The sequence below is a fragment of the Physcomitrium patens genome, chromosome 14, assembly GCF_059467195.1.
Source record: "Physcomitrium patens ecotype Gransden chromosome 14, ASM5946719v1, whole genome shotgun sequence".
NCBI classification, from domain to species: Eukaryota; Viridiplantae; Streptophyta; class Bryopsida; order Funariales; family Funariaceae; genus Physcomitrium; species Physcomitrium patens.
Genome location: NC_143423.1, coordinates 11181030 through 11204662, shown reverse-complemented (window position 1 = coordinate 11204662; position 23633 = coordinate 11181030). Strand labels below are relative to the sequence as shown.

The window sequence follows — 23633 nt, the reverse complement described above, 5'->3', positions numbered from 1 at the left end:
TTAAATAAGTAACAACACTATTGCCAAAAAAATAAATTTCTACGAAAAATTCTAAGTAAAGTATCATAAAATCATATTCTAATTATCTAAAAAATCCCTTGGTGTAGATGAAGTTAAAGTAGAATTATATAAGCTTCTCAAAACATCGTAAAAAAAATTACTTTAGGATACTGAATTAAGTACTAATATAAAGAGTCTTTTTAATAAATACTTTAAGATGCAAAGTTCAACTATTTTACAATTTTTTCACAGTACAAGTTAACTTTTCAAAAATCAGGAAGAATTTTTGATAACATTGTTGAAATGTTTTAGTCTTTAGTCTTTATGAGTTTAGTCTTTTGATTGGAGATACTTTAAAAAAACTTAATAGTGTATTATAAACTTGGAAAAATCCTAAACCACCTTGGGCGGATTAAATTTTTAGATAATTTATTAGAATCTATATCAAAAAATTCATATATATATATATATATATATATATATATATATTATCATTATTGTTGAAAATAAAAAAATAACACTTTAATTTAACTCCAACTTGCAAGATCTTTTATTTAGGATTGATAAAATAAATAAATAAATAATAAGTATGCACTCATTCAACGAGATAAACATTTTCTAGATTAGTTTCTAATCTTCTACTGTAGTTTGGGATTATAAAGCAGCATTTAAATAATAAAAAATAAAAAATAAAAAAGAATATTATACATGCTCCATAAAATTTTAAAATCAATTTTTGGTATAATAATAATCACCACAATCATTAAGAATCTTCATACAAACCTTAAACCTTTCTATGGTTATGCAGCAAATTCCTTCTGTACTGTTTTACATTATTTGTGGAATTTGAAAGCTGAATCTATTAATTTTTTTTTATCAAGATTACAAGATTGATTATTTAAGATACATTTCAATCTTGAAACCTTGCCTTAATCAAGTGGCACAAAACACTAGTCACTAGTTATAAATCTAGGTAATAAGAAATAGTCTTAGATTTTTGTGCGACAAAAAAAATTAAATATATTTGATTAATATGGTACCAAAAAAATAGCCATGAGTACTCAAAGTGTATACATGAATGATAAAAAAAAAAAAAAAAAAAAAAAAAAAAGATTTTTTGTATGCTTCTTTTATACTGCAAAGTATGTGTTTTATAAATTTTAAGAGCATATGCAAGTATATCAAATTTGAAATTAGGTCTCATCTTTTGTCAATAAAATGGTTGCAAGTTTACAATAGGAACTTAGCAGAGTATTCTGTTAACAACAAAGTTTTTTTTTTTTTTTTTTTTTTTTTTTTTTAAATGTGTTATCTAAAAGATTCAAAAAAAAGTAAAGAATAAATTGAACCTTTCTCTAGACAAATGCATGTATATATTATTTTAAAAAAGGAAGAAAGGTACTCATAATAAAAGCAGAACCTCAAAGCAAAACAAAAACAAAAATCTCACTCATCTAGTCAAAAATCACAAACTACGGTCACATTATGTAGGGCGAAATCCAAAAAGCTGTTAGAAAATAAAATAAAAGAAAAATATTTTAATTAGATGATCAAATTCTCTTGGTTCTAAAGAGAAAGAGATATTTTTTTGTTTGGAATACTACAATTTCTCTTAGAAACTTAATTGTGCATGTACTAACTGTGGAATAGAAGCATAAACCCAATGTAAATTACTCAACAATTTGTTACTCCTAAATTTGTCCTCACAGCAAAGTGTTAGGGCCAAGGATACCTAGTATTTGCTCAATGGATCTTTATTTAAATGTACAACAATTATAACAAAACAACAAAAGAAACAAAACAAAAATGTCCTATAAACGTCCATATTATCAAATGTCCACAATGCAAAAAAATAGTGTGGAATGGTTTTCATGTCATATTGAAGTGTGTATCTTCAAACAAGTGATCAGGGACATACAGAGCAGCCATGTAAGAAATCAGATATGTAGAAGCTTCTAGACATGAATGCTGTGTAAGATTCCTATCTGGAGTAAAGCCGATACAATACTTATTCACTTGTCCCAACAGACAATGCTGCTTTCTCTTTCTTGGGATGGAAAGGCCCTGGACAGCCAAGCTCATGCCCTGGTGCTCTTGTTGCTGTTGCTGCAGGTCATTCTGTCCCCTGTAAACTACCTGTTCAATGAATTTATGTAACATACAGAGCTATTACTACTACTATTACTACTATTACTTCTACTACTAGTATTGCCATTCCAATCCCCACCAGGGAGGGCACTCACTCACACTGTTTAACAGCAGTCAGCCATCACTGACATAGCCCCACTGTCATGTTACCTGTGGGACAAAATTTGTGTTGTAAGACAGGTTTAGCTCACACTTGATGATGAGAGGATACTGAATTTCTTGTGGGAACTGGAGCCCTACTTTGCCATGTGGGGATTGTAGAATACACAAGGCTTTTGCTTTGGGAGATTAGTTGGACTGGAGTTGAAGGGGAAATAATGGTTTAGTAGCCAATTCAAAACTCACTTCATGAAGCAGTAGTAACTGGCCATACCAATGTGATTATTGAATGAATGAGTGAATGAATATGAGATGATGGATGCATATTAATGGGAGTCATGGAATTATGGATGATGGAGTGAGTTCATGCAGTGGTCCAGTTCCAAGCCCCAAGTGCTGCTGCTGGGAAGTGCTATTTTGTGAAATTGTTTTTTTTCTCACTCCCCTCCCCCATGTTAACATAAATGGGCATGAATATGAGTTCCTGTCTTCTTTGATTTATGGGGTTCTGACTCTGTCAGATGGTTCTGTGCTCCTTGAAATGGTAACCCTTAAATGTGTGTGTGTGGATAAAAATAATAACACAGATTGCCACTTTTGGACAGCAAACAGTGCAGGCAGCTGGGATTTGATTTCATCTTCAGTGTATTTGCAACTAGTGACAACAACCCACTATGTCACATACTTTGCTGCATGTATGACATAGCTACAATAGCAACACCTGATTTTGAACTTTGAGCAGGTACCTCTTAAAGAGTTGCCTTCTGTTGAAACCAAGGTTTTTAAAGTTTTGTGTCTGTCTATGAATACCTAAAAACAAACATAAACAAACAAACAGTAACCTTGGTGCACATTTCAAAGGACTATACATTCAGGGCATTATCCAAAGTGTAAGGGATTCTTTTTTTTTTTCTCATGCAAGAAGAGAATCAGGTTGAACTGAAGTGTAGGGCCACCAGCTATTGACAATGTGAGTTATCTGAAAACCTCAATGGAAATCTCCATGACAAATGCCTGGTGAAAGGTTTCTTCTTCCTCTTCTTCATAAGAAACCTTCATTTCAATCAATCATTATATATATATATATATATATATAGTATAAAACCAGCAGAGAGAGGCAGAGCTTGTGCTTCTTCCACTACAGCAGGTGACAAGGGTACAGGAGGGGTGAAGGTGAGAGGTAGGTACCAGGACCATGACAGCAACCAATGCTGGTACCCAGGCAAAAGAAATGATGTAAAGCATGAGCCAAGGGTGACAACCACGAAGTCAACCTCACCACCATTAATACCCACCCCCCCTTCACCCAGTTGTCTCTCAATACCTATACCAATGCTCACTAGCTAGCTAGCTAGCTTTCAATAACAACACCAATAACAACTTCAACAATGATCTTCTTCTCCTTCTTTATATTCATCATTGCCATCTTCTTCTCCTCCCTCTCCTTCCTCTCTTGTTGTGCAATCAAACCCTGAAATCAGTACAAAAGGAAATGCAATGGTTGTTGTTTTCAGGTGTAAGTAACTATATGTTGTATTGGCTGTATGGTGGGTTGGGTGGTATTTCATTCTTTTCTTTTTGGTTTGTGCTCTTGGTGTGGTGTCCTTGAGGGTGAGCAACTTTCATGTGGGAGTATTGTCTCAAAGATGCAGCCAGCTTTATTGGGGTGCCTTGACCCTTTCTTGTGTAGTTTGTGGGTCTGTTTCAATAAGTTACCTGGTGGTGGGCAAAGGGGGGGTTGCTGTGCATTGTGGAATGTGACACCAACTTTGTCCTCAGCCATTGATCAATGCATCTCTCTCCCTCCCCTGCCAGCTTCCTTCCAAGGCAGTGTGGCAAAGGTCACCTTCAAAGCCTGATCCCTGTTCCTGCTCCTGAGATTTTGACCCACAATTAAATGAGCAACTGGGGGGGTAAACAATTGGTTTTTGATCCAATTTCCAACACAGTCAATAATTCCCTTAGGAATTATATGTTTTCTTTCAGTTCAAAAAGAGGACTAAGAAGTCATGATACATGTGGACTCACTCTCTCACTCACTCACTGGACTTTAGCCCACCCTGGTTTCATGTGGCTGAACCAAATTTACTGCAGCTCAGGGGCAGGCAACACAGACAAAGAACCAGAATTTAAGGCTCCAGTGTAGAGAGCTATGCAGCCAGTGGGGGGTGGGGGCTTTGGGTTGTATCCATTGGAGGTGGCACAATCACCCACATTATTGTCCAGATTATTTGATTTCAACCCAACAAGGTTACTCAACTCAACTCCACCCCCAACTGCATTCCTCTGTCCTTTAATACCTGTAGCTCTGAGCCTGAGCCCCCCCCATCCCCAATGAAGTTTGATAGCGCCTGGCACGTTCTACTGGGGCAGAGGCACAGGCAGAAGCAGAGGCAGAGAGGGAGAGAAGGAGCACATCACTGGATTGATCCACATTTCTTACAAAGATGGAACGTTGCTGAAGAAGAGCACATGAAAGTAGTCAGACTTAAACACACACTCTCTCTCTCTCTCTCTCTCTCTCTCTCTCTGTTGTCATCCAGGCTACACAGGCAGCCTGGGCTCTGGAACTGAGCTTTTGAAGGTTTTATTTTATTTTATTTTCTTTTATTTTATTCCCCTTTTCACTTTTCCTTTGGGGTTTATGCCAATTGTGGCTCCCCATCTTTTCTGCCCTGGCCTATACTAGTTGGAAAAGGCATGTACAACATTCACACATGAGCATCACAAAACATTTGCCTTTTGCAGCCTCATTTTGGACACTATGGACTTTGCTCTTTGGTTTCTGACTCCCCCCATTTCCATCAGAATGAGTTTATGAGTGATTTCAATGTAGCTAGTCAAGTTAGCAAGTAATCAGTTAAATGTAAACTAAAAAACTTCAAGTCATCATGTGTAGAGTTGAGACAAACTTAATTGAAAGACATTAGATTAGATTCTGATTTGTTTTGATTAGGCACTGACCCTAAAAAGACCGAGTTCATAACTATTCTTGCAGTCAATGATTAGTTGGAGGTTGTTGTTGTTTTTTGGTAGAAGTACACAAATTAGTTCTTCTCATCATTGTTGCTATGTGGGAATCTTACCAGCTAATGTAATTTATGATCATCTGTGTGCAAAGAGAGTACTTGTTTTGATTATTCTTGACATTTGGTTGACAATATGCTCTCTGAAAAGTTCTGTGTAAATTACGAGTTTTAATACAAACAAAAGTGTGGGCCTGTCATGATTCAGGTTTTTACAATTATTTTAATCTGTAAAGAAATCTCCCTATTGAGATACTTTTGCAATCCAAAGCATTCACCCAATCAGAAATTTGAACTAGAACATATCATTTGTGTTGAGAGTAGATTATTTCAATTATCACACATTATCTTTTATTTCTTATTTCTCATTGCTTAATCAAATAAAAAAGTATTGAATTTGAATTGTGAGTTTTCTTCACTTTCAACAAGAAGGTACATGTATGTATGTATGTATGTATGTATGAAGTTGCTAAACAAAAATCCTTGTTGAGGCTTGTCAAAAAAACATTAATTTCATCAAAATTTACCTCTAATTAATGAATTAAATTCAAAATCAATACATGAAAGAATTTAAGTATCATTGTATAAATTTAATAAAATTTCTTTTATACGGTAATACAACATATTGAAAACAAAGAGAAAGATAAAAGGATGGTCATGTCACACAATCATTATTTTTTTGCACATTAAGAAGCAACATGTTCATTGTTGTGCATGGTCTTTAATGCTTACATATTATATTTGAAACGATTTTTCCTGGAATATTAAAATATCCATTAAAATATCCTCCATTGTAGTTACAAAGAGGATTGTACCCAACTATATATATATATATATATCTACACACACACACACACACACACACATATATATATATATATATATCTGTATGTAATAAAAATCCCAATTGCATGTCACAATTAACTTGAAAACCAAGCAATACTATTTTGCAGAAGCAAGGACTCAGCACCAAAATATGGAGGACATGGTGGATGAAATTGTCAGCATTGGCACCTACTATGAAAGAGAGAGGAAGGGCCAACCAAGCAACAGGAATTGGAGATATTTGAAAGGCTCACAAAGCTTGCACCAAACCCTTCAATTGCTCTCCATCAAGCAAAGTTTTGGTGCATGACCCATAAGTCTAATTTTTTCCAGTACTAAATTTTATAATTAGTTACGTTAAGTAAAATATGTGTACTTAATACTCAACCAGTTTGAGTGGATTGGTGAGTTGGATACAATGGGACTTGTACAGGAGACTACAATGAATGATGAGTTTTTCTCAAAACCTTCAAACCATTACTGTCTCTCTATCTCTCTCTCTCTCTCTCAGTCTTTTTTGGCATTTTGCCATAGAAAGCAAAGCCAGTTCACTATTGCATTGGCCAACTTCACAGGTGTACCACATGACCATGACTATTTCAACATTACTCACATTTTCACATTTTTTAGTGGTAAGGTTTTTGTTTTATTTTGTTTTGTTTAATTCCCACAGCTCAATTTTCAATTTGGATGTTGTAGAAGCAATGGACTTTAACCTATTACGCCCACAATAGGGAGACACAGAGTTGAAGATTTGGGTAAAGAGTGAATTCATACTGAATTTATTTAAATAATTGGTAATGAAATGGATTCAAGGTTCAATGAATGCAACTTAAGAATGTGATCAGAGGAAGAATAATTTGATATTTTTCTAGATTTGAGGGATTAAACCCCCTTCTTATCTTCAGTATTCTAAGTGATTGGATGCCTCCTCAAAATCATAATGAAATAATTCTAAAGACAAAAATAAATAAATAAATAGGTGATGGAAGTATGAAATTGTAGAACTTCTCTACTATGCAATGTGGCTTCAAGAGACATTCTCCAACCTAGTTTATTCTATTTTTCTTTGCTATTGCTTTGATGAATATATTCTTATTGATATCTAGTAATATATAGATTTGAGAAAGTAGAAAATGTATTAGAACCAATGTGGATGTAATTTCTACCAATCATGCTACAAAACATAAATAAAGTCTTGTAAATCACACACCAAATAGGAGATGCTCTATTTTGTATATGGTTTGGCCTCAAGTTTACAAAAATAGTTGGGGTATCCTTGCTTAGTTGGTACACAAATGGTGAAGACACCCAAATGCCACAATAAGTTGCAGTGCTTGAAACAAGACTGAATTGAAGTAAGTAAAAGAAGGAAAAAAAAAAAAAAAAAAAAAAAAACAACAACAACAACAATACAGTTGTGGAGGGGGGTGTTGCACAGTGGCACATGTGAACTGGGTGTGTTTGGTTTAGTGGGTGTAATGGCCACCTCAAGAGAATGAATGAATGGCCATGAGAGGGGCTGCTGCTGCTTTACTTTGCTTTGCTTGCTTCACATTATTTGGAGCAATGGAGCCTCTGAGACAATGACGTGTTTCTATCACGCCAACAGAGGCCCTGCTCTGCTGTGTTGTTGCCTCAACCCATATATATATATATATATATATATATACATATATATATCCCTTTCCCAAGCTGCAGGGAGAATTTAATTCTTATTGCCTTTATTACACAATTATTTGTTTATTTGTTTACTTAGATTTTTCAAGTGTGTAATATATTATTCTGTCACAAGCTAAAATGAATCGTGATATGAAAATAATAGTTTAATTACTCAAATTTACAGAAGTTCTTTATATATATATATATATATATTAGGAATTGCAACTAGGGCTTAAAGCACCCACAATGATAGAGTCCTAGCTAACTGGAGGCCACTTTGTGTTGGAACTGTACTAGTGATTTGGAATGTATGGTGAAGCCATTACACAAAGGTTTTAAACCAAATGATTAAAGTTTTCCAGGTATGAACCATTTATGAAAATACCTAATAGAAATGCATCAAAAAAATACCGGAAAATGTATTACTATATTCATATGAATGTAACTTTGCTTAATCTTTCAACTCAGGTTTCAGAATTTAAGTGATTTGTTGATTCTATAAAATTAAATACAAAAACAAACATTTTGTAACTGACCTTAAGTTGTATTGAAGATAGAACCAATTTAATTTCAAAGAAAATTTTCCAAGATTATTAATGATTTATGATATAATATGTTTACAAAAATCACTAGTCTTTAAAATTTATTTTAATATATATTTTTGGTTTCCAACACTCTATTTATAATATTATATCTAATATGAAAAGGTATATTTTATATTTAATATTTAATTCAAAAAATAATTTAATTTGTGCTCTGTATAAACATTAACATAGAAATATCTAAAATTTCAAGCTTTGTCATTGAAAAATATTATTACTGTATAAATTTTTTATGATACAACTTTATAGGCTCATTAAATTTATATAGTATTTAGTTTTCTACTTAATTAGTTAAGATTTCAATAATATTGTTTTAAAAAATATAAGATAAAATTATAAATATATATAAAAAATTAATAGAAATTAATTTTTTCAACAAAATAAAACATTTAAATAATCACAAGCTAAATACTAGAGGTGCTAAAATCCATGAAGTTTTCCTATAGAATATTTTAAATGCCCACCAAATAAGATGTATATTGTGCAAAGAGGATGTTGCTCCTACTCTTCCTTAGAATTCTTATAGGAATGTTTATTAATGGTAGGTAAGTGTTCCATATTCTACATAAAATAAGTTAAAAAAATACAAGGTATTATAGTAAAATTTTATTATTATTTTTAGAATACATACTTTTTTAAAATTTATATTTAATTAGAGTTTTATTATATATACATATATATTTAATATTTAAAAAATTAAAAAAAATAATGTGATTATTTTTTTTCACAAAGATTAAATATTTTGAAACATACAAAATTTTTTGTATCATTCAAGAATCATAATTTAGCTTTACATTAGATTGTAAATGTATATTAGTAGCAATTATAATTTTTTATATAAAAATTTAATTATTTTGATTATTCTTGCCAAATTTGTAAGATTTAATTCTTTGGTAGAAGAACTACCATTTCAAAATCTTAGAGTTGAACACAAATCAAGTGTTAATCTGGACAACCTAAGTTGGGAAGGTCCCAAAATTCCCTCGTTTGAAATCCCTCAACAATACAAGGATGTGGAAGAATCCAACATAGAAGAGTATAAATTATGGGATGATCTTAGCAAGTTAAAGACAGATTTCTACTAAATATTTAATTAAAAAAAACCATATAAATACATATTATAATTAATTGCAACTCTATATCTATTATATTTTTATCCAAATAAATATATCATAAAGTAATGTATAAATATTTTTAAATATTGAGCTTTTATTACAAATAAATGTGATAGTAGAATTAATGGCTTTTTTTTTGCACTTTTATTGTAATAGTTGGCTGCAACGTCCAAAGTAGAACTATTATATGTATGTGTAGGATTAAAGATGGTAGTAAATACTCATCTATTTCCAATTTTTTATAATTTAATATAAAGGTAGTTTGGTTAAAAGTGTTTTTCTTGATAACATATTTTTTTTATAAAATAATTACTAATAGTAATATCAATTTCTTATTCTATATTTAAAAATAAGTAAAATTTAAAATTAAATTAATTAATTTTTTTCTTCTTATTTTTTCCAACTCTCACTATTAGTTACTTATTAGAGATTTTGATAGTGCTTATTTTTATTTGATAAGGGTTCTATTCTATATTTAAAAATGATATTACATAAGAATTGTTAATAGAATATAAAATCAATGAACTTATTTTTTATAATTAGAATACCAATATATAAATTTTTATATGTTATATCTTAAATCTTGCAAAAATAAGAAAGAATTAATTAGAGTTATTTTTTTGTCTATATAGTTGCTAAAAATATTTTAAGTAATTATCTATTTTATGTAGAGATTAAATCATATAATAAATCAATTCTACTAGTGTGACTAATTAAAGCTTGATTTTTTTGAATCATCTTTAATTTTAATTGTTTTACTAGTTAAGCATACCATCTTTGTTTGTTGTGAAATTTCATCATTTTCTTTTTGTTTGAATAAAGTACTAAGTTCTTTTTAAATTGTATGTAGTTGTCATCCCTCACATCGTCTTTAGCTCCCCTACATATTTCCAACATAATTAAGGTTTCCATATATATATATATATATATATACGTACACACACAATTCTTTTTTCACATTTATTTAAATTTATATTTCTTTTCTGTTGTCATATTGTATGTGCCAACAAAGGGAAGGCAACAACTTCAGTGAAGACAACATCAAACAGCATGGCTCATGGTTTTGCACTCGGGGTGTGGACAGTAGCAAGAAACACCATCCTCTGCCCCCTCCCCCACCACCCAAATGTTTTCCATTAGGGCTGTGATATGGCAGTTCTGGTGCTGCAATTCAGAAGTGGAAGAAAAATGGGCAGGGTCAGGGCAACAAATGCTGCAGAATATTGAAGAAGAAGTTAAGTTAGAAGAAGAATGGGGCTAGAAGGTTCTAATCCCCTTGCTGCTACTGCCCGCAGTTCATTATTGTGTTGCTCTTGCACCCACCGACTCCATTTAATGAGGGGCCATACATTGTGGCTCCCACACCCACACTAGTTTCCTGCCCTTGTCTGTGAGGGCCATGGATAAGATGCTGATCCCTGTGTTTCAGGTGTGTCCAGCTCAGCGTTACGAGTGTCCACCTCAGTATCACATTTTTTTTCACCTTCCTTCCTGCAGAGAAATACTTTGTGGGTTGAGTTTGTATTTATCAAAGAGGAACTTGGGATTTTGATAGAGAGGTGGTCTAGTAATTATATTATGCTTCTTTATGCATGATTTGGACCCATTTCTTTGGTTCGGTTTTTTTGTAGAAAAGTATATTCTGAATCGTTTTCCTAGGCATGATCATAAGCTGCCTATTTTCACTCTTTTACGTGTATCATTGTCCTTTTTTAATTTTTTAATTTTTTTTACTTTAAATGAAGATGATGACTAGTTCATTAATCCATTGACAATGACTTAGCAGCAGTTCACAATATGTATTCGTCTTGAGCAGAAGAAAGTAGGCGTTCCAGTTGTCAATCCACAAAGATATTTCATACCGACTAAGTGACTTATATATGTATTAATGTGTGAGTGTGTGTGTGTGGTTTAATTCACAGGTCCATTCACTGGACAATCTAGTCGTAATCAACTACATCATTACACGCATAATGTTTTGCAGCAAGAACTAGACGTCTGATCTACATCAACAGCTTCAAATTTGTTACAGTAGCGAAGATTAAACAACAGAGTCTGATATTGATCAAGGTTGTCTGCTATCCAAAGTTCCTCATGATATTCAAATATAAGACAGGATAGCTTTGCTTTTGAAATCTAGATCAGGAATGAACTCTAGACACCCTGACCCAACACCTGCACGACGCTGGCTGGAGTGGGTCATCAGAGCACAAGATTTGCAGGTGAATTCGCAGGTCAAATTATTAAAGCAACAAAAAAACTCGAAACAGCCAACGAAGACCTGATGTGCGGCCAAGAAGAAATCCATGTGAGATTCAGCTCATACCGCACAAGATAACAACAGTTCATGTAGAGCTCCAAGAGGATGCCGATCGTGTATCCATCAAGATCTGCTACAATGCGCTACCAAAGTGAGGGGAAGAATGTGGTTGACTTGGTGTGTGTCCAGACTGATGACAAAGATCTGAGACTGTTTACGGCTGTGTTAATTCGGCGATGCGTTTCTGGAACATGGGCTACGATTGTCAGAGTGCCGGGCCCGCGATTCTGACACCGGGATCCGGCAGTCCCAGGCACCGCAGCCATTGCTGCACTAAAGCCCTGGACGGGACGGGGGGGGGAGGGGGGTGTGTGAGGGGATGCGTAGGCAATGAAGGAAACGAACTGCAGGTGGCCCCATACCGATGTTGTACTGGGCGGTTGAAGAAGATAGAATCCCGCATTACCTTGAGACCTCTTGGATGTTGCTGTTTTAATAGAGCTCCCACCGGATTTCACTTGAGTGCCGGTGTTGGATTGTGTGATCGGTTTCATGCGAGTTGAGGGACGCTGGTTGCGTGGACGTGGAACAAGTTTGCAGCACCAGACGCAAACTGTGTTTTGGGATGCGATTTTGGCTGGTTTCTGGGGCACTGCTCTGCGGCTTGCTTTCGGGTCTGTGTGGAGAACTAGGGACATTGTAAGTGAGTGACCTGGAGTACTTGAGCCAGAGGTTTCGTTTCCACCCGCCAGTTTCGAAACCCTGCTGGAAAGCGGCCATTTATTGGAGCTAGGGTAGAATCGGCTTCATCCTTCAACTAGTTTCTTATTTTAAGAGTCCCAACGTGATTCAGAGGAAGCTAGTACATGGGCAGAGCGAGATTGGTTGTCTTGGAATGAGCACTTTCAACTCCACTACAAGCGCGGCCGCCACTGAAAGGTCTTAAATACGACGCTACTAGCAAGGTGAATATATTTTTTTGTTCTGAAATCAGCTGGATTCACTAATATCTGGTCATTGTGATCGTTGTATCCACGTTCCTGTGAATCTAGGGCAGTTTTGTGCAGATCAGTTTTTTTGAAGGTTTGTGGAGTGCAACGTAATTCAACCGTATGCTCACTACTCAATCCCACGAATATTGCCAGGGCATGCAGTGTCCATAGTCTGCCACTTGAGTATCGAGCTATCTTAAATTATTGCAGTTTAATGGGCTGCTGATGATTGATAGAGTCCGTGCTGGAACAGCAATGATCATGGCTCAGCCTTTGTTTGCATTTAAATTTATGTAGAGATGCCCGCTCCTCTGAACACGACAACGTGTGAAAGATACAAATGCTTGCAGGTATGCATTGCAGCCTGCATTGAACTCTTCAGAAACTGTGATTGAGCTTGCGCTTCTGCACAGCTAACTGTGCCGACGTTCGGATGACTCGCTTCTTCCTGTTCTTCATGGACCAGTCTCTGGAGTTCTGAGTTGGGTCCAAGGAGTCGCTAGCGACGCTCACGTTTCTTATTCAATGACAGAATGCGAGGATTATCTCAAGTGACCTCCGATTGATTCCCGAAACCATGTACACTAGATTGAGACAAGCTCGTAGTGACTATCAAGATCATAAAGGTGAACTCTACTCTGAGGCTAGCCAATAGTTCCTGAGATCCTTGAAACGTATTATGTAACCATGCTCGGGTCGCCGCGAAGATTTGGTACAATGGCACCAACAAGGTTGATGGTCATCGCAATGTCGCTGTTATCTCTTGCATGTTTTTATTGTAGTGTCTCAGCTCAGTCGAGCAAGACAGACATCGTAGCGTTGCTGAGTTTTAAAGAAAGCATCACCAACCTCGCTCATGAGAAGCTCCCTGACTGGACATACACGGCTTCCTCTCCGTGCTTGTGGACGGGGATCACTTGCAACTATCTCAACCAGGTCACGAATATTTCACTCTATGAATTCGGATTCACGGGCTCCATCTCCCCCGCCCTCGCATCGTTAAAAAGCCTAGAGTATCTAGACCTGAGCTTGAACTCTTTCTCCGGAGCCATTCCAAGCGAGCTTGCCAACCTTCAGAACTTGCGAGTTCTAGACCTCAACTCAAATAACCTTCTCTCGGGGACCATTCCCGAGAATTTCTGGGACGGTCTCGTGAAGCTGGAGTACTTGGACTTGAGCTACAACATGATCTCGGGGAGTATCCCGGCAAAGATTGGCAATTTGAGGATGCTGAGCACTTTAATCCTCGCGGGGAACTCCTTCACCGACGTAATTCCCCAGCAGCTGGATGGGTTGGTGAACCTGGTGCAGTTGGACTTGAGCATGAATTCCTTTGAGGGCGAGCTTCCGTTGCAGCTGTCTCAATTAGTGAACTTGGAGTACATTTCTTTGAGCTCGAACAGGTTGACGGGTGCGCTGCCCACGTTGAACGAAGGCATGTCGAAGCTCCGGCATATCGATTTCAGCGGCAATTTGTTCTCCGGACCGATATCGCCCTTAGTCTCTGCATTGTCGTCGGTTGTACATTTGGATTTAAGCAATAATCTATTAACGGGGACTGTGCCTGCCAAGATCTGGACCATTACAGGACTGGTGGAGCTTGACATCGGGGGAAACACGGCCTTGACGGGAACCATTCCGCCTGCAATCGGCAACTTGGTCAATCTACGGAGTTTGTACATGGGCAACTCCCGTTTCGAAGGGCCCATTCCGGCGGAGCTTTCGAAATGCACCGCATTGGAGAAGTTAGATTTGGGCGGAAACGAATTCTCGGGCAAGATTCCAGAATCGTTGGGTCAGCTTAGAAACCTCGTCACGTTGAACTTGCCAGCGGTCGGGATTAATGGATCCATACCGGCGTCTCTCGCAAACTGCACGAAGCTCAAGGTTTTGGATATCGCCTTCAATGAGCTTAGTGGAACTCTTCCAGACTCGCTCGCGGCGCTTCAGGACATCATATCATTTTCGGTGGAAGGCAACAAGCTAACAGGGCTGATTCCATCATGGCTCTGCAACTGGAGAAATGTTACCACGATCCTCCTCTCCAACAACCTCTTCACCGGGTCGATCCCCCCGGAGCTCGGCACCTGCCCGAATGTCCGCCACATAGCTATCGATGATAACCTCCTCACGGGTAGTATTCCTCCGGAGCTTTGCAACGCGCCCAACCTTGACAAAATCACGCTGAATGACAACCAACTATCGGGAAGCTTGGACAACACTTTCCTCAACTGTACTCAGACAACTGAAATCGACCTCACCGCCAACAAGCTATCTGGTGAAGTGCCGGCCTATCTCGCAACTCTGCCGAAGCTAATGATTCTATCCCTTGGGGAGAACGACCTAACGGGAGTCCTCCCCGACCTGCTGTGGAGCTCGAAATCTTTGATTCAAATTCTCCTATCGGGAAACCGGCTCGGCGGGAGGTTGTCCCCTGCCGTGGGGAAGATGGTCGCTTTAAAGTATCTTGTGCTCGACAACAACAATTTCGAAGGCAACATCCCTGCTGAGATCGGTCAACTCGTGGATCTCACTGTTTTGTCCATGCAGAGCAACAATATATCCGGGTCCATACCTCCGGAACTCTGCAACTGCCTCCACCTCACGACTCTCAACTTAGGCAACAATTCCCTGTCGGGGGGTATTCCTTCTCAAATTGGGAAGCTTGTGAACCTCGACTACTTGGTTTTGTCGCACAACCAGCTCACAGGACCAATTCCTGTCGAGATCGCATCGAACTTTCGCATCCCCACCTTGCCCGAGTCTAGCTTTGTACAGCATCATGGCGTGTTGGACCTCTCCAACAACAACTTGAATGAGAGCATCCCGGCTACTATTGGTGAATGCGTGGTCTTAGTAGAGCTTAAGCTCTGTAAGAATCAGTTGACGGGTTTGATACCTCCCGAGTTGTCGAAGCTCACTAATTTGACAACGCTAGATTTCTCTAGGAATAAGCTCAGCGGCCACATTCCTGCAGCGCTTGGGGAGCTTCGCAAGCTTCAGGGTATCAACTTAGCCTTCAACCAGTTGACAGGGGAGATTCCAGCTGCGATCGGGGATATTGTGAGCTTGGTGATATTGAACTTGACAGGCAACCATCTCACAGGAGAGCTTCCCTCGACGCTGGGAAATATGACGGGGTTGTCCTTCCTGGATGTGAGTGTGAATGAACTAGTTGGGGTGATCCCCGCAACCTTGTCCAACCTCATCTCTGTCGTGGGACTTGAAGTGCAGGAGAACTATTTCTCGGGAACCATTCATGGTCTCTTCTCGGAAAGCTCCGCGTGGCACCAGATGCAGACACTCAACTTGAGCTACAACCTCCTCAGCGGCGAGATTCCGGCCACCATCGGCAACCTATCAGGGTTATCGTTTCTCGATCTGCGAGGAAATCATTTCACGGGGGAGATACCAGACGAAATTTGCAGTCTTGTACAGTTGGATTACTTAGATTTATCTCACAATCACCTCACGGGAGCATTTCCAGCCAGTTTGTGCAATCTCATCGGTCTGGAATTTGTGAATTTCTCGTACAATGTCTTGTCTGGGGAGATACCCAACAGCGGAAAATGTGCTGCATTTACGGCGAGCCAATTTCTCGGGAACAAGGCGCTGTGTGGCGATGTCGTGAACTCTCTTTGCCTAACTGAGAGTGGATCAAGCTTGGAGATGGGCACGGGGGCCATTCTGGGGATCTCTTTCGGAAGCTTAATTGTAATTTTGGTTGTGGTGCTCGGAGCACTCCGTCTGAGGCAGCTGAAGCAAGAGGTAGAAGCCAAAGACCTTGAGAAAGCAAAACTTAACATGAACATGACCTTAGATCCATGCAGCTTGAGTTTGGACAAGATGAAGGAGCCTCTGAGCATCAATGTCGCAATGTTTGAGCAGCCATTGCTTCGTCTCACACTCGCCGACGTTCTCCGTGCTACCAATGGCTTCAGCAAGACAAACATCATCGGCGACGGCGGATTCGGGACGGTGTACAAAGCGCACCTCCCCGACGGACGCATTGTTGCCATCAAGAAACTGGGTCATGGGCTCTCCCAAGGCAACCGGGAATTTCTCGCGGAGATGGAGACTCTCGGTAAGGTGAAACATAGGCACCTGGTGCCATTGCTGGGATACTGCTCCTTTGGTGAGGAGAAGCTTCTGGTTTACGATTACATGAAAAATGGCAGCCTGGATTTGTGGCTGCGAAACCGAGCAGATGCGCTTGAACACCTAGACTGGCCAAAACGGTTCCGCATCGCGCTTGGATCGGCCCGCGGGCTCTGCTTTCTCCACCACGGATTTATTCCGCACATCATTCACCGCGACATTAAGGCAAGCAACATCCTTCTGGACGCTAACTTCGAGCCCCGAGTGGCAGATTTCGGACTGGCAAGGCTCATCAGCGCATATGATTCCCATGTTAGTACCGACATTGCCGGCACTTTTGGTTACATTCCTCCGGAGTATGGCCAGAGCTGGCGATCCACCACACGTGGCGATGTTTATAGCTACGGTGTGATTCTTTTGGAGATGCTGACAGGGAAAGAGCCGACGCGTGATGACTTCAAAGACATCGAAGGGGGAAACCTGGTCGGCTGGGTGCGGCAGGTGATCCGGAAGGGCGATGCGCCTAAAGCGCTTGATTCTGAAGTCTCGAAAGGGCCGTGGAAGAACACGATGCTCAAGGTGCTACACATTGCCAACCTGTGCACAGCGGAGGATCCCATTCGGCGTCCCACTATGCTTCAAGTGGTGAAGTTTCTCAAGGATATCGAGGACCAGGACCACGTATAGCCTTCGTCCGTCATTTCCACCTTGGCAAGCAATTAATCCTCCCACCTCCCATGCTGTTCACGTCGTGCGACTCCTGCGGTGGAGTCACAGACTACTATTTCAACATTCGAAAGTTTCTTTTGGTTTGCAGGACGGAATTCGTAGACCGCAGATTTCATACGTTCACAATCGTTTCGCTGGCTCTAATTCTTCTCTCAAGGCCATTTAATTTTAAGGTAGGTCTCACACGATCCATCACAACATCTACTCTTGCAACATTTGCAAGTGCCATCTTTCCGTTCAGCTCTACATCGAACATGCTTCTGATTCCTGTATTCCAATCACGTCTGTCTGCGCAGCTCCCTCGATGCTTCCACACATGAAGCGTGGCTTTGTGAACCCGCTCTCGTGTCCTCCTCAGGATGTAGGTGCTACACTTTGGTTGTGTTATGAATGGAACATAATTATTACACAGGTTTGTATCATTTATCAGACTCGCTGTACTGTACAGAGCACGGAGATGAAGAGAAATTACTGTAGCTCCTAGTGGCATTCTCGAAACATTGAGCGTTATGCAACGCTCCTGCACTGAGATCTTTATGTATGAGTTAGATCGTAGAAGATTGATTGATATGATATCAGAGTATCCATCGGGGAATTCATTTGTGTAGCAGCTTGCGGTTACCATTAGGCTCAATAAAAAACTACCCTCATGCATATAATTCAAATTACCACATAGCACCGTTCTCTCTGTCGTCGCCACAAGCTGAAAAGTTACTTCTAGAGCAAATTTTCCCAGTGATAGAACCTCATATCAAACACCGATTGATTAAAGATTCCTATCCATCCATCTGAGATACCTACCACATCATACTGAATTGAACGTCCTGAAGTCTCACGCAGCGAGAAACAGGGAAGTCTCGGGATTGGGGCTGGAAACTTTCGATGTCCACCGAGCACATGAATCTGTGTACCAATCTATCAGTCGCCAGAAAAAGTATTTCGGACGTTCCTTACAGCCTTCCAGAATCATCTGACAAGGCCACTGACCGGCTTCGATTCAGGCTCATCAAACCATTAAAAACTGAAACTCCACATGTATGATCTTCACACAACTTCGTGCAGTTTGTGAAACATAGTCTGTGATTGCAAGCATCCACGTGATCTGATACACGAGATCACGTGGAATTGTCTTACACTTTGTCCCTTGGAATGAAGGATGCATCAGATATTTCTAACGCACCACACTCTCAAATAATATAATAAATAAATAAATAAATAAATATATTGGTGGAAACTTGTGCTGTTACAAAAAAAATATTGTAACCTATGTGTTTTAAATTAACCTTTTGTTTGAAGCTTCATACGAAGTGAAACTCCATGTTGTATGCTATTCTACTATATTCCAGGTTGTTGTGTTTCTGAGCTCCACACCTAGTGATCTCATAGTGCTACTCTCATCAATTTGTGGCAACAACACCCAGATTTTGATCTCTAATTGATCAAAAGTTGATCAAAAGTTGAGTTATTGAAAACAATGAGATATGCAACCAATCGAAGATGGTTTTTGTCTGTGATTTATCCCATTCATTCATCCCTGAACTGTTTTATAAGAAATACATAAATGTGTGTGTTAAGAAAGAGAGAAGGGGGCACCTTTTCTTAGACTTCAAAGCCATCTAAAAATGAACACCTTAAAGCAAGATGAGATATAAGAATAACTAAGTCAAATTACATGAAAGGCCATGAACCCGAACATGATTAAAATTGACAAAAAAAATGGATAAAGTTGAGAATGATTTCACTCTTTCTCTATACTAAGAAGTAACATTGAAGTCATTATTGAAACCTTTTGAGAAGAATTTGATCTTGATGGGGACCTTACAGTTGAAGAAAAACTATTTCAATAAGAAATTGCTATTTAAAAACGATTGAAAGAGGTTTTATAAGATGCTGACAATGTTGCGTTCAAAGACACAACCCTAACAGTTGAATACATCTTCGAACTGTTAGAAACTAAAATAAAATATTAATCACATACACTAATATTCAATAATAAATAATTATTGAAATTCATTGTAATTTATTATAACAAATGAAGAAGCTTAGACTAACTAATACAATGGATATTGGGTTCTATAATGTAAATTAAGCTTGTAGAAATGTTTAGAATACAAGCTTATGTAACACTAAGAAAATGGCACACTAAGAAAGTTCATATTTATTAGATTGACTTTGGTTGATGATGTAAGAAAAAGATTCACAAAATTATTACAATCATCTGACTTAATTGCCATCATCAATCACCTAAATCGTGTTTTGCAGTATAAAAATTGACACAACAATTGCATTGAATTTTCATGCTGGTTTGGTTCCATGATGAAATTATTTTTGTAAATCATAATGTTTTCCTTTAAATAAATGTTTTAAAAAATAATATTTTAATTTTATTGCTTATCTATTTTAAAATCATATATAATCTCTATCTTGTATTACATTATAGTACAAGAGATATCAATTTGAATTAAAAATGATTAAATGTAAGTATTACAATTGTTCCATCTAACAAATTATCTCTGTTGAGTTAATCACATTTGATTGCCATTCCGATATGATAAAAACTCAAAAATTTGCATAATTAGGCTTTGGACTATGCTTTTAATTTTAATCTTAGCTTGATTTGTGAATTTTTGATTCCAGCCATGATTGATTGCCATTTTTTTGCTGTTGATTATACAATTTAATTTTAAAAAAACACATGCTGTTAACAAGAAATATTAAATAATTTAGGAAAACAGAAAAAAACTCCATCTATATTGTGAAGTGCTCGTTTTAAATTTCTGCTTTGTCAAAGACAAGTTTACATAGTTAAGGGGATGGAAAAAATAAAATAGAAACTAAAATAAAATGCAAATATTTTGATAAAGTAGCCACAAAGTGAAAACGCACCTTTGATCTTGAGAATTTGGTAAGCCACGACACATTCAACTCCTGCCACGTCACAATGCCCAGTCAGCATAAGTCCACGCGGGAAACGTCACTTCAAAGCACGCTGTCAGGACGGACGTGGTTTCGTTTTCATCTACTTATTTGGATGATCATTCATCACTTTTGCGGGAAACAGGAGGAGGAGGTTCGAAGGCTTCCACCTCTCGGCGTTCCGAGATCCACACGTCCCCTGCCCATCGATCCACCAGAGCCTCAGCTGCACCGACTCTGAGCACTCAATTCGGTCCTGATTCATGGAAACGCGACGCATCCACAGATTACTTCGAAATCAGAGAAGAATCGAACGAGAATTGTTCCGTGAGGAGGTTTTTCCTGAGGAGCGAGTGACCGCGGAACTGGTGAGTGAAGTTTCTTTGAAGAGGAGGATTTTACTGTTTTCTGTGGACGACTAGTTCGCAGCTATGAAGGACTCAGAAATTTTAAAAGATGGAGCCGACTACACGGTGGATATGGACGACATGTTTGCGAATCCCAGCAAGAAACGGAACCCTCTTGTACTTTGTGGTGAGGTTCATCTACTTTTGTACGTGAAGTATTGTGGGATTTTCTTGTTGGAGAATGAAGCATGAGGTGTCTGAAATCAATGTTCAAGCGAGAGTAGTGGGTTTCCAATTTTCTCTTGCATTTCATGTGTTCCTGCTTCATTGATTCTGATGACTTCCTCGCTAATTGTAATTGTGATTGTAATGCTTTGCCAACCTAATTGTCCGGGCTGTGTGTCATCGTGTTGCTCTTTCGAAATGCATTCTGGTGATAAATCGAAGTCGTGGATATTTACATTTGCTGCTCATATTAGTGCACTTTGTCTTTAATTCACTACACTTGGTGTAGTATTTTCCATTCACACGGTTAACTTAACTCCCTGCTTTGGTACATTGTTTTAGTAACCTATTATCGGTCGCTTCTCGTCTTATAAGTACGATAATTGATTGCTGAATAGCTGATATCAATACAAAACGAAATGCTGTGTTCATGTCTTGGTTCAAGTGGTTTCAGAAGAGAAGTTGGATGTTTGTGTAATATGAGCCTCGGCCACATAAACTTTTCTGGATTTTGCACTTGGAGATTTGGCTAAATGGGTGATAAAACACGAGACTGAGGGGATTTTGTATGCTTTGTAGGTGCACTTGCCACTGCTGGTGTGCTAGTGGGAGGATTAGTATCTTTCCGCCAGGGTAACAGAAACATGAGCCAGATGTTGATGCGCGCTCGAGTTGGATTTCAGGCAGCAACAGTGGCTCTCATGGCTGGGACTGTATATGTCCAAGGTAGAGCTCCCTGAAGGTCGCGATAATGTTGAAGTCAGCACCACACAAGATCTTTTGCATTTGACAAATAGAGGCTCCTGCTTCGGCTCTTCCAATGGACACGGGGTTGTTGATTTCAGGTTACTTAATCAGCTCAAGAAGCTAATCAATTTTCATATTCTCAATTAGTAGTGGGCATAGATATATGCGTTTGATCTTACACTTGGGGAAACTGTGGTAGTATTTATTATTTAGGTGCTTAGAAGCATAGATTATAATCTTCATCTTGTTGACATTTATTTTCCCGTCGTCTGTATCACAAGGGTACCACGAAGGTATACATATATGCAATGCGAATTTGAGTTGGTAGTGTCGTGAATTTGAAGTTCTAGATAATTGCAGGAATCAAGTTTTCCAATACCAAGGAACTGAGGTATGAAATTTAGAAGTTTTTTTTTATATTCCTACTCTTTGGAGTTAATTCTGTAAATCTTGACTTCATTTTCTGCAAGGCAATTTAGGGGTCAAGTTTGTGAAAGAGAGAAACTAAAAAACTGGCTGGGAATGCACGTCATACTGTTGAAGTAAATGGTCACGTTAAATTCTGTTACAAAATTGCGAAATTAGTCATAATTTTTCAAGGAAGTAAGACTGCAAATAGATTGCGAGTACAACACTATATAGAAAATAGCACTTCTATACTGACATCCCACGAACCCTTGGTTACCGACACAGGGGCCACCCTGCTCTCTGGACCAGGATTCTACTTCCTGCAAGCAAAGTTGGATAAGCACGACGAATCACACTCGAGACGTCACAAGTTTAGGGCACAATTCCACCTTCCTATCCGAAATTGACACAAGACGGGAGCTAACTTGTATACGCAACTTTGAATGCCGCATGAAGTCTTAATGGCGAGACCAGCTCTGAGCCTCGTCCATGGGTTTGTTTACATTAACCAAGGGATTGGTTAATAACCTCAATCAAAAGCGGATATGATAGAAAATAGATTGCTAATAGCCAATATGGAGTCTAAAGTAGAATTTATTAAGATACATGTCCATATTTGAGATGTTTTTTTGTATCTAACATTAGACGACGACCAATGGTAGTATCCCTTGTCAAAAAATAAAAAACTTTATTTCATTAATAGTTCTTAAAACATATATATGTATATGTTATTAAAATGAAATAATAATAATAAGATCAAAAGAGTAGAAAGAGAAAAAAAGAAGAAGAAAAAGTGTAGTAGGAAGAAGGAGAAGGGGAAAAAAAGAGATTAGAAAAAAGAAGAAGAAAAAGAAAAAGAAAATGAAGAACAGAAAAAAAAAAGAAAAAAAAAAAGAAAAAAAGAAGAGAAGGTGATAAGGAAGCTAAGAGGCTGTCCAAGAATGGCGGCAACCTCTTCGTTGATAGGAATCCGGTTGCCTAGATCCCTGGGTTTTTTGCCTGGATCAGAGTGCTGTTGGACCTCACTCTCTTTTATTTTATTTTATTTTATTTTTTCTGTTCATGTCGTTACAAGCTCCATGCTATATTTCCTTTGCATCATCGGAGCGCTGCGGTGCAATACTTTTTCTTCCATTGTTGTTTTTTGTGTATGTTGGTGTTTCAAAGGGTAGAGCTCTATAAGGCTCTTCTATTGCCCGTTCTTGCTATGAAGCAGCAAAGGTGTCATTCTTCATTTCGTTGCTGCGGTGTAGTAACCGTGTATTGCGATGTTCCTAATTTCTTCCATGTGGCCATTGTGTGGTGGTCAAGGTAAGCAAATAAGCAGCGAGCTCGTCTACGTTCCTTCTCTGCTGTTATCGAGCATCGAGGGGTTAGCTACTACGTGGAATTGAGTTGATCGGAGGCGACCCAATTTGAAAATTGTCTCCAGAG

The 23633-nt window shown here is 38.3% G+C and overlaps 2 protein-coding genes and 1 long non-coding RNA gene across 8 annotated transcripts; 2 read left to right on the top strand and 1 right to left on the bottom strand.

The window, feature by feature from the left end:
* The first annotated feature begins 12100 nt into the window (after positions 1–12100).
* On the top strand, positions 12101–18224 carry LOC112291055 (uncharacterized). Of its 5 annotated transcripts, none has more exons than XR_016506363.1 (2): positions 12101–17729; positions 17853–18224. XR_016506363.1 is itself a non-coding variant. In XM_090255866.1 (2 exons), the coding sequence occupies exon 2, from the start codon at positions 13417–13419 to the stop codon at positions 17512–17514; it is 4098 nt and encodes a 1365-aa protein (XP_090111992.1). In that variant the 5' UTR covers positions 12101–12702; positions 13080–13416; the 3' UTR covers positions 17515–18224. The 5 variants fall into 5 exon arrangements, 4 of the variants coding, with proteins under 4 accessions (XP_090111992.1, XP_090111991.1, XP_090111990.1 ...); XM_090255866.1 differs by having other exon boundaries at positions 12101–12702; positions 13080–18224; XM_090255865.1 differs by having other exon boundaries at positions 12101–12702; positions 13064–18224.
* A 1770-nt stretch (positions 18225–19994) lies between these two features.
* Positions 19995–20512, bottom strand: LOC149987850 (uncharacterized). The gene is made up of 2 exons (XR_016506364.1): positions 20443–20512; positions 19995–20217 (listed from the first exon to the last, which is right to left on the bottom strand). It is a non-coding gene; the product is annotated as an uncharacterized LOC149987850 (long non-coding RNA).
* A 142-nt stretch (positions 20513–20654) lies between these two features.
* On the top strand, positions 20655–22911 carry LOC112291033 (RING-H2 finger protein ATL48). Of its 2 annotated transcripts, XR_012218969.2 has the most exons (3): positions 20655–21006; positions 21624–21889; positions 22485–22911. XR_012218969.2 is itself a non-coding variant. In XM_024537967.3 (2 exons), the coding sequence occupies exons 1-2, from the start codon at positions 20904–20906 to the stop codon at positions 21782–21784; spliced, it is 264 nt and encodes an 87-aa protein (XP_024393735.1). In that variant the 5' UTR covers positions 20655–20903; the 3' UTR covers positions 21785–22216. The 2 variants fall into 2 exon arrangements, 1 of the variants encoding a protein (XP_024393735.1); XM_024537967.3 differs by lacking the exon at positions 22485–22911 and having other exon boundaries at positions 21624–22216.
* The last annotated feature ends 722 nt before the right edge of the window (positions 22912–23633 follow it).

Bases quoted from the DNA above. Each gene is read 5' to 3' on its own strand.
- LOC112291055 (XM_090255866.1), top strand. From the start codon at position 13,417: ATGCTCGGGTCGCCGCGAAGATTTGGTACAATGGCACCAACAAGGTTG.
- LOC112291033 (XM_024537967.3), top strand. From the start codon at position 20,904: ATGAAGGACTCAGAAATTTTAAAAGATGGAGCCGACTACACGGTGGAT. The intron at 21,007-21,623 runs GTGAGGTTCATC...TATGCTTTGTAG, and splicing joins GAACCCTCTTGTACTTTGTG to GTGCACTTGCCACTGCTGGT.